Source organism: Pseudophryne corroboree, chromosome 2 (assembly GCF_028390025.1).
Source record: "Pseudophryne corroboree isolate aPseCor3 chromosome 2, aPseCor3.hap2, whole genome shotgun sequence".
Taxonomy (NCBI): domain Eukaryota; kingdom Metazoa; phylum Chordata; class Amphibia; order Anura; family Myobatrachidae; genus Pseudophryne; species Pseudophryne corroboree.
The window spans coordinates 148,538,544-148,553,826 of record NC_086445.1 but is presented as its reverse complement, the minus strand read 5'-3'; the positions used below and the strand labels follow the sequence as shown (position 1 = coordinate 148,553,826).

Genomic DNA, 15,283 nt, shown 5'->3' with positions numbered 1-15,283 from the left:
TGCTCGGCTCACAATCGTGTACATCTCGTCAGAGAACGAAGCTTCCAAACTCAGGGTCTCATTTCCCAAACATTAGGGAGTTTTCCCAGTAGTGCTAGGAGGAACCCTCAGTCGGATGTCACATCTGTTCTGTTCAGGGAGAAGGTAACAGAAGTGTCCTGCGAAACACAATACACGCCAGTGGCTCTGCGAATGCTACTTGGAGAAGCTGCAGCGATGGCTGACTTTTCAGGTGATAATGCCGGATCACCTTTGCCGTTGCTCTCAGGTAAGAGGTACACAAAAGGCGCATGACAGAAAAAGGCTGCAATTGCCACTGCAGTCCCTGCTACACCTCCACCTGTGTGGCTGGGACATAACAGAAAAGCTGGAGGAGAGCAATATCTTAAGGTCTTACGTCATTTCTATGTTGTTTATCAATTACATGTGAAATAAAAGTATATTTTTTCATCAACAATGACACGGCAAAGATCTGACAGCCAATGAAACAGGTGTTAAATGCTGCAGTTTATTCCGTGACACACATGCCTTGGAGAGGAATAAAAGACCTGCTAAGTTTTAAAGGTCATGAGTAACACAGTGTGTAAATACTGCATAGAGCCGCTGCCCTAACAGCAGCAAAGGACAGAAAGTAGAACAATTTGGACAAGCAGCATTAGAAGTGTCACGTTTAGCCCTACAGCGTGAATAAATCATCCCTGCATCACTGTGAAGTCCTGGACATTAACTCCTTACATTGCAAGCTGGTTTCATGCTGCAAACTTGCTCAACAAATCTACCTGCCCAATGTGCTGTTTTCCCATCTATGCAAGATATGGCATACAAGCCCACTCCACTATCCACCCCTCCCCCGCATATTAAACACCTCCTACAACCCTTGAAGTCATGGGCCCCTTAATCCAGCCCAATGCCCCCTTCTACAGTTTAGTGTTCTCCTTCCCGCCCCATTTCCCACCATCTGTGCAGTAAAGGAGTAATTACAGAAATTACTGCTACAGGTCCTACATGCTAAGCGGAAGATAGATCACCCCTACCGCCCATAGGACATCAAAGCTTGAGGATGGGTAGGGGCACCAGTGCATTGCTTTGCCCAGTGGCCTACACTGCTGTTAAGACGGCTCTGAGTGTAATAGGCCCTACACATTAGGCAATATCACTGAAAGATATGAACGATCTCGTTCATTAAAGAACAAGATATCGTTCATATCTTTCAGTGTGTAGGCACCAACGATGAACGATGCGCAGCCCCGTGCTCGTTCATCGTTGGTGCTGGGTCGCTTATACATGCAGGCCAATATGGACAATCTCATCCATATTAGCATGCACTGCTATGGAGCCGGGTGACAGGGGGAGTGAAGAAACTTCACTCCCCCCCCGGCGGGTCGCCCGCCTGCCGTATCGGCCGTCGGGCACCTCGGCGGCATATCGTCTAATGTGTAGGGCCCTTAAGAAATGTAATTGAACTATTCTTCCTTCATTATACCATATGCAGAGCAACACTTTCATAACTGCTGTCTGAGAATAAATCCTGTTTATAAGAAGACAGATATGAGTAACCTGTTAAAGCTGTTCCATTTGCAGTCAAAGTGTCTCTGTAATATTGTATAATATTTACTGCCAGGATGTCTGATATACTATACATGATTTGTTTGTTTGATATTTACATTTAAGAAAGTCTAAAACATATATATTTTTTCAAGATTTAAATATATTGTGCACATCTACAGAATGTATCTCTTCATCAAAAACTGGGGAACACAGTGGGGCGGTGCGGTCGCATATTATATAAGTGGTATAAGACCCGGACAGCTGAGCATCTGTAAGATGATGTGGCACCTGAAGACAGATTCTATGCTCAACAGATGCCCTCCAACAGAGGGTTTATCTAACTGAAAGCTAGATATACAGTAGGACAGGGGTTATATCTGAAATTTTACTTATTACCCTCCCTCCATCACTCCAAATAAACTCGACAACGTGTCACAATACAGATGTATTGGGGCAATGTCCTGATCCCCAACGGCCGGGTTGGGAAATTGGGAATAAATATGTAAAAAAAATCCATATTACCCGATCCCACACGTTTTCATTTCAGAACGGGGAATCAAGCATTTCTAACATGTGTATTTTCCCCGATTCCCCTACAAATCGCTGGAGAATTGCTGCGGCTGATGTATTCACTCTGCAAATATTGAGTGGTTGGAGTTATAGCCCCCATACATCACAGATGTATTAGGGCAATGTACTGATCCCCAGACGGCCGGGTTGAGGAATCGGGAATACTAAACATGTTGAAAAATTCAGATTCTCTGATCCTGAATGTTTTCTGTCAGGAGCGGGGTACGGACATTCTTAACAGGTTTAATTTCCCAATTGCCTAATGGATCACCGGTCATGGTCAGATCTAGTTGATGGATCGGCAGTGCCGGCTGGTCGGGGACTCGCAGTGGCCATTAGGCCCTGCTTGGTAGCTCTGTTTGGATGGCAGCCAAGTGGATCCCATTAGAAAGTGTGGATGGGTTATATTGCTATTATGCATAGTTGCCAGGAGACTAGCACCTCACACGTGGTAGAAGTTTCAAACCAAATCAGGTTGAGTTTTCCTTCCTTAACCAGACAGCTTTGTTAAAGCTATAAATCTGCTGCAAGTACATAAAAAAGTCTTATTGGCAGTTTCCAATTCTCCAAACCCATTATTAATTTTTCCTTTTCTCCACAGGACACGGCCCTTTCTTGGATGCAATTCTCAGTTCCTCCTCTAATTTGATATACTGCATACCGTACCAGTTGCTGAAGGCAAGAATGTAAAACACAAAATAAAATCACAAAATAACCCTGTTAGCTGGTTATGTCATGCTGACCTAAATGCCAGCTTTCATGTTGGTCTAGACGACAAACGTTAGAACGCATCATCTATTTCATATTTAGATATTACAGTAATTTACAGATATTAAATGAAAGACAAATCTCAATATTTCAGTAATTTCACTAATCAGTGAAGACGTGAATAAGCCATAGGAGCCATAATAGCAGAGCACAAGCTGCTAACACAGCACTTTGCAAGACTTCGTCAAGACTGGGGGAGCTCAGCGCTATGGAAGTAATTACGGAGATTAATGTCACCAATTTCTGCTCATGTCATATACTTGATAATTGTTACAGACATATCTGCTCTTAGTAAAACTGGTTTCTGGGCACTTGGTACGCATTTGACTAAACCAATATCAAATTTAATCATGCAAGTTGTAGTACAGGGGCTTTTAGGAGAACATTAGTGAGATGTGATCAATCACTACAATGGGGGCTTGTTATGTAAAGGGAGGAAAGGAATAAGAAGCCTTGGGTAAATTCCAGGAATAGCTGAATATTTTTACATAACGTGAGGAGAAGTAGTGTGACAAATCGAAAAGCTGGGAATGTGTGTATTTGGGGTTTTATAAAGTGGGGAGGGGGCCCATGTGCTGTCTCTGCCACGGCCCCCTTCTCTCTAACCGGCAGCACAAGTGAGTAGACTCTGGCGATTCAATATATGCTGCCCTTACGGAAGCTTATATTCAGCTAAAGAAAATCTGTGCACAGAAAAATATATTGTTAATAGTGTAAAAAGGATTTACACCCCATTGCATGTCAAAGTTAAATATGCACACATTAGTCACTGCGGGAATAGCAGGGAGATGATCAGCTGAAAGCTATAAAGTAGCTTTTCCAAATATGTAGTGACTTGCTCCCACTAAGGAACCCTGAGGCTGCTCCATGCAGCCCTTTTCCTGCAGTCTGTAGTCCTCAAACAGCTCTAATAGGAAGCTGTGGCTATGTGAACGGATGGGCCAATCAGAAGCTGCAATCGCAAAGATCATGGTTTCCAATTGGTCCTTCTGTTCACACCCAATCACAGCTATTCTAAAGGAGAAAAATTAGGTGCTAATTAAAAAAAAGTCTAATGTTCTTTAGTGACATCTTAGACAAGCTCTAAGACAGCATAAGCTAACACACACACACTAGTGTCATAGTAATGTAAACATCATTGCAATTACACCCACACCTAAATATTGTAGCAAACCATGTATATGGTGTATGTGTTCACTCACTGTATGTGCACCTAAATATGCTTATCAACCAGTGCACACTAAACACCAAACTATGAAATGTACAAACATCTCACCTCATACAGCGTGTTGTATGTTGTGACGGTCACGGTGTTGGTATGGAGCATCAGCCTCTCTCCAAGCAGCGTGAAAAGACTGTGCGTGTGCATGATTTCCACTTTCCGTCTGAGAGAATAGCAATAAAATATACAGTGCATAATGAAATATACTAAACATTTACCACACAATATAAACCACTCTATACATGACATTATTAAAATACAGGTACAGAATGAAATACTTGTAACACTTAAAACTACAATGTAATTAGCTAGGTATACAACAGCACAACAGATTTAATAACCTACCCCTCATAAAAGAAAAAGAAAAGTAAAAAGAAAAATGAGTTCCACCAGAAGCCATTAATGCAGGTTATCATTACCAATCTTACTACATTTTGGGATATAGAGCAGACATCAGCAACACTTACTTGTGGCCAAGGTGCTTTAGAAAATACCCAAGGACTTTCAGTGCTTGCACACGGATACTTTCGCTTTTAGAAGCTAGCAATTTATAAATGACCCTAAAGAAAGAAATATATATTTTAATTAATATACTACCTAGCATTTATTATTAAATAAAAATCTATAAAAAAAATACTATCATAGTTGCTCACATATTATCAATGCCCTACGGGAGAGACGGAGGTCAGAGGCAGATGTGTGAGTGTGAGTGTGTGTGTGTGTGTGTGTGTGTGTGTGTGTGTGTGTGTGTGTGTGTGTGGGGAGGGGAAGGGGGGATGGATGGTGGGGTGGGCATGACTAGGTGAATTGTGTCACCCTTATTTCACCCTTCGCTTCTCAATGGGGCAATCAGGCTTCTGAGCTAAGAGGTTTGCTTACTCTCTCGGGAGCCGGGGGGGCTGTAATTCGGGAATCTCCTGGACAAGTATGACGCTGTATAGGTAGTCCCATCTAATTTGTTTATGCTTATCGGATATCACGCTGCTCACTCCGTTACTCAGAAGTGCGTATTGTCTGGCAAGTGTCCTCAGGAAATAGGTAACCTATGAAGTCTTTAGTAGCTCTCCCCCATCCGTGTAAATTCATATTTTCTTTCCTTTGACTTACTATAAAACCATCCACTGTCCAGGGCAAAATGGTTATAAAAAGTAATTGAAAATGGAATACATTCAGTGCATCTGTAAAGAGTTCATACTTGGCAGTAAGGGACAGTGGTTGTATAAAGAGTACAGTGTAAAGAGGGAGAGGTGTGACAAGTGCAATGTATTTACAATGACAGCTAGTAGAATGTTACATAGCATACAACGTTAATATTATCTTACGTAGCGCATTTCCATGAGACCCAGCATATGTGCAGGATTCTAAGCACTCAATACATGCTAATCTACTCACTGGGACCTGGGTATCAATTGTTTGTATATTTAGATTGCGCCCATCAGAACACGAGAGAGGACTATAAGTAAGCCCTGAAATTCCGCTATAAAAAATAATTATCTTGATCCACTACAAGAAATAATCAAAAAACAACCCAGCGCTGTTCTACAGGCCAACACAACAATCGTGACTTTGTGCTACAGACAAGGAATACACAGAGGTTTATTGTGTCCCAAGATTACAGTCAGCATTTCAGCAAGTCTGAAGTGGAGAAAAGGTCCATTGTCCTTGGTCACAAGGACCTGGCAGTGACGGGTAGGTCTTCAGGGTCCGGATCTCAAACGTTTGATCAGATGTGTTTCACGCAATTAACATATAGTAGCAGTAAATTCTTCATTGTAAATTGCTGAGTACGCTATGCTGTATAATTACATTTAAAGGAAATTAAATACATAGATAAGTGTGCAGACGGCCTATCGCACACCTTATATACCCACCAAGCCAGCGCAGGACACGTGACGCACTTCATGGGCTACGCGCTGCTGCCGACGTCAAATTTAGGAGGTGGTCATAATAATGTGACTCGACCGTGTATATACAACTGTTTGTGTTTGTGTGTGTGTGTTTATGTGTGTGTGTGTGTATATATATATATATATATATATATATACACACATATATACACACATATATACATACACACGGTTGCTCTATGCTGTATTTCGTTTGGGTTGCTTCCTATGATGCTTCTTACTTGAACAATTCCGCTTAATTGTTGTTTCTGTTTTTCCGTTTTATTTTCATAGACACCGCCGTTTGTCCTGTTTCTAAATGCTGTATGCAGCATCTTCTGCTTTATTGTCTTGAATGCAGTATGCTGACACCGCCGTGTGTCAGATCGTGTACATTGGGTATAAGTTACTTTGCAGGCAGTAGTTATGTTATGGTGTATTTCCCACACTTCTCATTTGATATATTATTCCGACACTCGCTTCACCATGTGGCAGATACACCCCCGTCACTACAACCTTTTCGTGATCACCTCTTTTGTATCATCACACAGTATTGAACTCAAGCCTCCGATATGAGGTTCCCTAGTGGGCAGATTCTGATGGTTAAGTGATTTCTACAGCCATACCACACTGGATGACGTCCAACTCCGGCTGATCTTGGAAACTAAGCAGTGTTGGGCCCAGTCAGTACCAGTTTTGGAGACTGCCTGGGAGTACTGGGTGCTGTATATCTCTCACTAATATCTTAATGGACCAGTTATTCTGCCACATATGGGATCTTTCGACCGAGCGACTTTTTATTTATGTTATACTGTGACATATTTGATCCGTTTCACTCTCTGTGGCGGTTCTAGGGTTTTGGGCCAGAGTGGCACCTCTGTGAGGGGCTATCGGATTCTGTGGGTCATTAACCATTATCTGCCACATATACCTGATGGGCTTTATTCTTTCTTCCCCCATACTGCAGTGCCCAGTATTCAACAATTCATCACAAGTTGCCCTGCATGTCCGATTTAGTGTGCACACCCCAGTTCATCTATATCTATATTCTCTTTAGTCTCCTTGTGTTTCTTTCCACGTTTATTTTCTCACTGCGGGATCAGCACGGCTGTGCTGATGACTCATCGCTCACAACGCAGCGCACCAGAGCAGTTGCTAAGCACGGAGCCGGGTTTGTTTGCCCTGACGATTGACGCCACGGAGCGGGAGTGTGTAGTGAGCCGCGTACAGGGCTCGCTCCACTCAATCCCCTCCCACAGCGTGACTCTGTTTAAATGTTTTGGCGCCAGTCCATGTATTTATTCAGGCTCTTTCCTAAGTGCCATTAGCCCCTGAGGAAAACCAGGAAATGGTTGAAACAGCTGTTGGGCTGTGTCTGTGAAACTGTATATGACCATGCCGTTTAGCGAAGGATTAAACCTTTTTTCTATTTTCATCAAAACCGCGAGTGCTGGCCTGTTTGCTTTTTCTGATGTGCTGGAATGGAAAAGTGAGTGTCTCTATAATTATTGTGCCTTGCACCACCATTATATTTTTTTCTTTAAATTGATAGGCTTTGTGTGCTGTCTTCATCTTCTTTTTTATATATATATATATATATATATATATATACAAATCCAAAAGCCGGCACTCCATGGAGTACTAAATCAACTTGCCAAGGTGCACTCCCGATGAAACTAGATGAGCGTCTAGTGGTTCTCTCAGAGTCCAGAGTGTAACTCTGAGAGAACCACTAGACGCTCATCTAGTTTCATTCACTGTGAAGAAGTTATTACTTGAGGTTGCGTATTAGCCTTCTCCATACAGAGCCAGAGCGCATTTATTTTGAATATATGGCTGGTAATTTCACCATGCTCTATATAAATATGGCCCCTTTCTAAAAAAAACACGGAATTCTACTAACAGATTATCCGCCATTTACCAATTTTGGTTTTATACCTGTTTTATCGTTTCATAATGAGACATATGTCCTTTCAGGATATTCTCTAAACAAGTTGGCACTTGATAAATACCCCTGAAGAAGTCCCCGATTGGGACGAAACGCGTTGGATTTCTACAAGTACTGTTTCCATCTGTCGCCATATACAGTTCGGTTGATAACATTTTACCAACATTGGATGTACACTGTTCATCGTGTATTATTATGAATTGTATTGTCTGAAAAATCCTGAAAGAACTTTTCTGTTTTTATGTGATGGGAAAAAATCCCCTGTTTTTATGTAATAAATATAAAATTTCCGAACCATTGTTTCTATTTATACGGTTGTGGATGACAGTATAGTTATGTTTTAGCGCACCCAGATTCCCCTTTTTTCCATATCTTCATTTATTGGACCTCATCTAACAGGAGGTTCCCTCTGGTGTGCAGCTCGGTCTACATATGCACAGCGCCAAGGGTCACCTCCCTTTTTTGTGTGTATATATATATATATATATATATATATATATATATCCTATATATTAATTACACTGTATATCCCATATAATGAAAGGCTAACGCAGACATTACTGTTACTGTATATTGTTCTGTCACTTTGATGGGCTGGTAACTAGTATATATGTAAATAACTTTCCCACTGACTAAGATTACCATTTACCTGGAAGAACCAGGCTAGGTCTTCAGAGTGTAAACCCAGTGACTGAGTGATATTTTTAAGGGTCCTGGTGGCTGCAGTTGGTGATAGGCAACTTGCTGTGTTAGCCAATCACAGTATGAGATGCATCCTATTGGTTACATGATAACTAGGACATTGAAGGAGCTAGCCGAGATGAGTAACTTAATGCTTAGCTCTATATAACATGATATAATATGCTGGGCAGTATTATACAGTAATACAAAGCACTTGTGATGTGTCAAATGGTAGCTAAACTGCAATCACTTATCTTTTTGTTCTGCAAGCCGATATGTAACGGGTGGTACACTAATTAATTAAAATACTAAAACTATCACAGAGGATTTCATTCTTTTCAGTGTTACATGTAGTATTTAGCCAAAGGAACTATTTTGCAAATGTATCATAAAAAAAAAAAAGAAAGAAAATCTCAACTCTGACCTCACATTTTAATACAATGCAATATCAGATCTCATCTCTGTATGCTGCAAAGCATTCCCTTTGCAGAAATCTGAAACACTGTATTTGACCTATTGCTTATATACTGTTGAGGTGTGCCAACCCAAAGATCAACCCTATCAAATCCCATGGAGCTAGTGACACTACGGAAGTAACAGATAGCCTTGTGTCCGTATGTGAGAGGTGCTGTTTGAATACTACCATGCAGGTATGCAGGGACTCTCCATACCAAGTAACACTGTGCCCCCTACTGGTAAATGAAATGAAGGTGTGATAATCTTCTCACAATAAATCACACCGGGTTGCAGCCTTATTGCATGGAATAAGTGACACCATGGGGAAAGGGAGGGGTGATATAACATGGGGCACTGTCAGGAAGTGTGACTATGGCGGTCATTCAGAGTTGATCGCTAGCTGCATTCGTTCGCTGTGCAGCGAGGAGGCAAAAAAAAACGCACTTCTGCGCATGTGTATGCGGCGCAATGCGCATGCGTGACGTACTATTACAACGAATGATGTAGTTTCACACAGGGTCTAGCGAAGCTTTTCAGTTGCACTGCTGGACGCAGAGTGATTGACATGAAGTGGGCGTTTCGGGGTGTCAACTGACCGTTTTCAGGAAGTGTTTGGAAAAACGCAGGCGTGGCTGGGCAAACGCAGGGCGTGTTTGTGACGTCAAAACAGCAACTGAACAGTCTGAAGTGATCGCAAGCGCTGAGTAGGTTTTGAGCTACTCTGAAACTGCACAAAAAAACTTTGTAGCCACTCTGCAATCCTTTCGTTCGCACTTCTGCTAAGCTAAAATACACTCCCAGTGGGCGGCGGCATAGCGTTTGTACGGCTGCTAAAAACTGCTAGCGAGCGATGAACTCGGAATGACCCCCTTTGCACGCAATGAGGTGCCAGACATAACCCCCTAGGTTTACTCTCAGCCTGCACACAACTATGACTAGTGCATACATTCTCTAGGCACAGCTTAGCACAGAGCACGTTTCCTGTTACTCTCTCTTTAAGTGGGAAAAGGGCTCAGTTTTCAGTATAAGAACATGGCACAGCGGTTTTATAAAGTGCCCATTTCATTATTTATAGGGATTTGCAGAAGGAGAACTAGAACACTAAAATCCAGTGTATATCATCAGCTCAACTCTCCCCGGGAGGTAACTCATACAGAAGGATGTAGGGCATTATCTGGGAAGAGTGGGCAGGGGGCATGTACAAGACTGAACGAGATCAAGATAGTGCTCGCAATGCTAGATTAATTAAGATGGCACTGGGCACTGCCAAGGCAGGATCAGGGTTAATTTCTGCATGATAATTTTAGAAATATTATCTCATTGCGAGTTCGGGAACACTTTAGATTGCAGGCTCTTGACAGGTCTAAACAAATTAATTTCCACAAAAACAAAACAAATCACCCTTTTCCTGAAGCCGAACATAAAAGAGAAACCGCTAATTAATGGGTCTCCTGCTTGTCTTACCGTATTCCATTCCTCTGATCAAATGCAGGTATCATTGAAGCGGGATGTTCAGACATTAGAGCCACCAACAGCTGCAGAACATCATGAATATTCTCATCCTGTAATGTAGGGAGAGAGAATCCCCAATGACATGCCTTGTGTACACGTACGTCTGGCTACATAAGGACATAGAGCTGGACCACAAATACATTTTACACTACAAAACTGTTGGGCAACTGGACAGTTACAATCTAATAATCCACGCTAGGTTACAGCACAGCTGGAAAGAACAATGTTTCAAGGATAAGTTCATCACTTCTTTAGTTTTTTGTTGTTGTTGTTTCCATTTTAAACAGCATTGCACACTGCATGGAGACATACCTGCGAGGATTCCAGGCGCATTACAAACAATGCTCAGGGGTTGTCAGACAGATACCGACTGAGTCATCTACAGTTATGACTGGAGCTGTATAAAGACCCAAGTGAGCTCTACACAACATGCTGGTTTGGGCCCATTCTTACCCCATTCTTTGGCAAAAATAAAACACAACAATAAAATCTTAAGGTATTCTTGGCCTCTCAGTGGTCATAGGCCCCTACGGCTGGGGCCTAGGTTGCATAATGGATGATCCCACTATGAATATCAGCTTCTGACCAACAGCTTGGTTGAATTGCGAAGCTGCATTTATAATACTGGGAGAGGGGCTTCAGCATTAGATGTGGAGTTCCTTTTTATACAGACACTAATCATCATCGTCATTTAAAAAAAAAAACAGATTTGCCCTTCTATAGTCGGCATGATGAAAACTCTTGATGGGGAAAGAAACTGCACTTATCCGGTATCCTCAGTTCCCTCTGTGTGCAAATGTATTGTTATTAATCAGAAAATGGTATGCATTATACTACAGTTGCTAAAACTCTGCCATTACAGTCCAGGTTTTAAAGCGAACCATGCTTGAGTCCAGATGGTTGACTCAAATTGAGTGAGGTACTAATTAAGTCCTCTGGTAACAAGGTGAAGCTTGGTAAACTCCGTATTATACCGTTTACAGACAGAAAGTCAAATTACCAGGTGAAGCAGTTCTACAATGTAATTTGCCGATTAACACGGGTCCTTTTATTGTGTGAAAGGGTCAACCAGGGTTGAAATTCCCTGGACTTCGACCCAGGAATTTACCAGGGTTCGAGACCCGGGAATTTTGACCCCGGTTGACCCTTTCACACAGACGAAATATCAGTGTTGATTTGCAAATTACTGGGTAGAAATTCTTGACCCGGTAATTTTCTTGTCTGTGTGAAAGGGGGTCAAGCAGGGACCTGCAAAACTACCCGGCACTGAAATGCCACGTAAATGCCGGGATTTTCAGTCATTTCTGTCTGAAAAGTGTATTATACAGTCAAATGTTCCGACACAACATAAAACACAAAATATATGACTTCTATATTTATTCCTTAATAGGAAATACTACAGTATTTTCTTAGGCTTCGGTTCCACAAACAGAAGCTTAGAATGTGTAATTATTGCTATGTCTAGTATTTAGCTAACCATTATCATTCCAAATCCTTATTCACAAACAAATGCATTATATCCACCATTGTGAAGCTGAGATTGTCAACTTCCCAATACAGGTGGTGTTCAGTGGGCCGGTGATTATGTAGGGACAGACGACTGGCCAGTATGGAATGCTTATACATGACAGCTTGTGTTTTATTACAGGTGCAGATATCTATATTCATAGCACGAGTCTTCTCACTCAATAATTCAGGTATTATAGCTATGATGTGCCATGACTGAAAATGATCCTTCTCATTCCATTCACATCAGACACCTACAGATTACTGAAGGCTTACACAACAAGTGAAGTGTGCGTTCGGTTGGCCAATATGACAGAAATAAATTTGTACAGGAATATGTGTTACCATATTACCAACAACCTTCCATCAAGCATAGGGGCTGCACATTAAGGTGTTTAATTGCAGTTGCAAACCAAAATACAGTACATGTACTGCATTAATTAGAAATCCTCCTCCCCCAGTCACATGATGCACATTACATGACCTCTATTTAGCGAATAGGCCAAGTAGCGCATATGGCTGATACGGTATATATTATACGGCATTCCTGTCATAAATAATAACTGTCCTCCTGCACACCATAATGGCGGAGCAGATAAAGATATGAGCTGATGGGCCTTAAAGTCAGCGGTGTGGCCTCACAACAGACATATAATAAAAGACATAACAGCAGCCATTGCTGTATGGAGGCAGGAGGGGGCATTAATAGGGAGCTGGCCATGCACTGTACTATTCTCTATGCCAATAAGTGCTACCATCCATAACACACAGCGGAGGCAGTCATTTTGTGGGCTGAACCAATGTTCTGATTCTCAATGTACTAATAAGATGCGTTTCATTTCTAGTGATTAGAGGCAACAAAATGGCCACTGTGTGCAGGAAAAGTGGGCACACTGACAGTGTGCATTACAACACTACACTGAGTAGGAAAAAATATTAAAAAGGGAGCATGACAAATTCGGCACTTTGTCCAAACTAGACCTAAAGCTTTAGTGGAGGGCCATGATGTGGATCAAATAGTAGCTGTTATGTCTTTTATAACATCTAAACCGTACAAATTGAGGTATCTATATCCCTATCTAATTGAACCCACTGCTCAGAAGGCTTGGGCACGTACTGTGGATGCTTGGTCTTCTGACAAACCTTTTATTCAGTCCCAAGAGGATTTACTTGCCCCGATAGCAACCTCCTTAAAATTTCTTACCTCAGCGGCTCTACAAGAGGTGCATTTTAAGGTAGTGAATAGTGCCTTCATCTCCCAATCCCAGAGGAAATATATGGTTCTTAATGAGTCAGATCAATGCCCTAAGTGCCACTCCCAGTTCGCTATCTTCTTCCACAATTTCTGGAGTTGTGGAAAGATAATGCGTGTTTGGAATAAGGTCATACTATTTATTAATACTGTCTTTCCTCTATCATTAATCAAGCTTCCTGGGCCTTGTTTGCTCCTTAATTTTGCAGGTTGGGATCTAGGACCCAACTTGAAACATATTAAACCTGTTATTATAGTTATCCTCACGTTAGCAAAAAAAGCCGTATTGAACCATTGGATTTCATCTGCCCCTCCTATGCTACTAGAAGTCAAACAGCTGCTTTTGCAGGTTTTATATTATGAACGTCATTGTGCATTTCCTGATAATGAAAAGGGGGTGGTCCGTTTTTATAACAAATGGGAAATATACATTGAGCATCTTCCTCATTTGGAACAATTAAAAATACAGAAGATTTACGAATCCACTAGTTGGTATTACCTGAAACAACTGTCTTAACTAATATGTTACCTACTTGCTCACTGTTATTTACTCTACGATCTTATGTAGCGGGATTTGACCATGTGACACTTCTCCCTTTCTCCCCCCCCCCCCTTGGCTCTTTCTTCATGTCTACGTGTGATCTCTCACCCTTGTTGTTTTATCCTTTGCCATCCCTACACCTCCTTCCCTCCCCCACCCCCCTCTACTACAAATGTTGCTGTTATCTGATTGTTTTCCTTCTCTTTTTTTGATTATATACTAAAAGTTTACTGTGTCTAGAAACATGATGGAATAGGACAACATAATTGCCATACTGGTGATTGTGGTCTCGTTTATCGATTGCTGAATTTTTCTGTATCTTATTTTTCATATGTGCCTGTTTATATGATGGTCTTTCTGCTATTCTGTGTCCATGTCTCCTCTTTATGCACTCAATAAAAAATTGTTTAGATATAAAAAGGGAGCATGACATACTATGATCATTCATTTTATTGTATTCCAGTCATACTGTATGTACATATAAATGGAATTAAAAAATAATTTGACCTTTATTACCTGGATAATTCATAGACTTACCTCTTACAAGAAAGATAATAAATAAGGTATTCATATCCAACTGATGTCTAATAAATATTGTGTATAAGAGCCTTATTTAGTATAGGTTGGACCAATTATTCAGTTTTGTTAAAACCCCAGCCAATAGTCTGTATTTTTTCTGTATTTATAACCATCCATGCCACTTTACACCATCCCCACTCATTCCATCTGTAAGTCTCCTAGCAACAGAGGCATACACAATGTTAAGCACATTTATAAACTGAAGTAAACATTAATTTTCCTCCGCAAGGTGTATTAAACAAATAAAACTTTAATCATGTCCCCAGGAGGCACAAAAAAAACAATACAATAATACAGCACATACCTCATGCATTGTCAGCAGGTAATTTAAAATGCTCTGAAGCTCGTCTTCCTTCACCCCTCGATCCTGACAAGACAGGAGCAGATGTGTGCTCAGTGTAAGTAACATTTTTCAGGCAAGATGTACACATATTATTCCAATGTTAACACTATACACTAAATGTTTATCATCGGTGGAATGAGACACCAGCACATTACCCAGACAGACTATAATATATGTGCGGCAGATCTGTGCTGTGGGAACATGTCTCCATTTGCCAAGCAGTGCTGACACTTATATGACTAGACGACACTGCTGAGCGTAGGCAGCGCATAGTGACAGCGACGGGACAGATGTTATTCTGAAAAGGCCTTTATATTTACTGCAGATAAATTATGTACTGAACACCTATGGTGGGCACCATAAGAAACACAGGAATCCCCAGTAACGACGACGGTGGTTTACAGAGAGACATTTCAGCACATGTGCTGCATAGCACCTCAGCAGGCCGGCTTCATATGGGAAAGATGAAGA

General features: G+C 41.4%; 1 protein-coding gene across 9 annotated transcripts in view; it reads right to left on the bottom strand.

Moving 5' to 3' along the window:
- NBEA (neurobeachin) overlaps positions 1-15,283 on the bottom strand; it is a 1,049,301-nt gene that overhangs the window by 674,612 nt on the left and 359,406 nt on the right. For all 9 annotated transcript variants that reach the window (XM_063951811.1, XM_063951806.1, XM_063951798.1 and 6 more), the window contains exons 15-18: positions 14,774-14,836; positions 10,544-10,641; positions 4,576-4,668; positions 4,163-4,271 (exon numbers count right to left, since the gene is read on the bottom strand). In XM_063951811.1, coding sequence (XP_063807881.1) covers positions 4,163-4,271; positions 4,576-4,668; positions 10,544-10,641; positions 14,774-14,836 — 363 coding nt within the window. The remainder of the gene's footprint in view (positions 1-4,162; positions 4,272-4,575; positions 4,669-10,543; positions 10,642-14,773; positions 14,837-15,283) is intronic.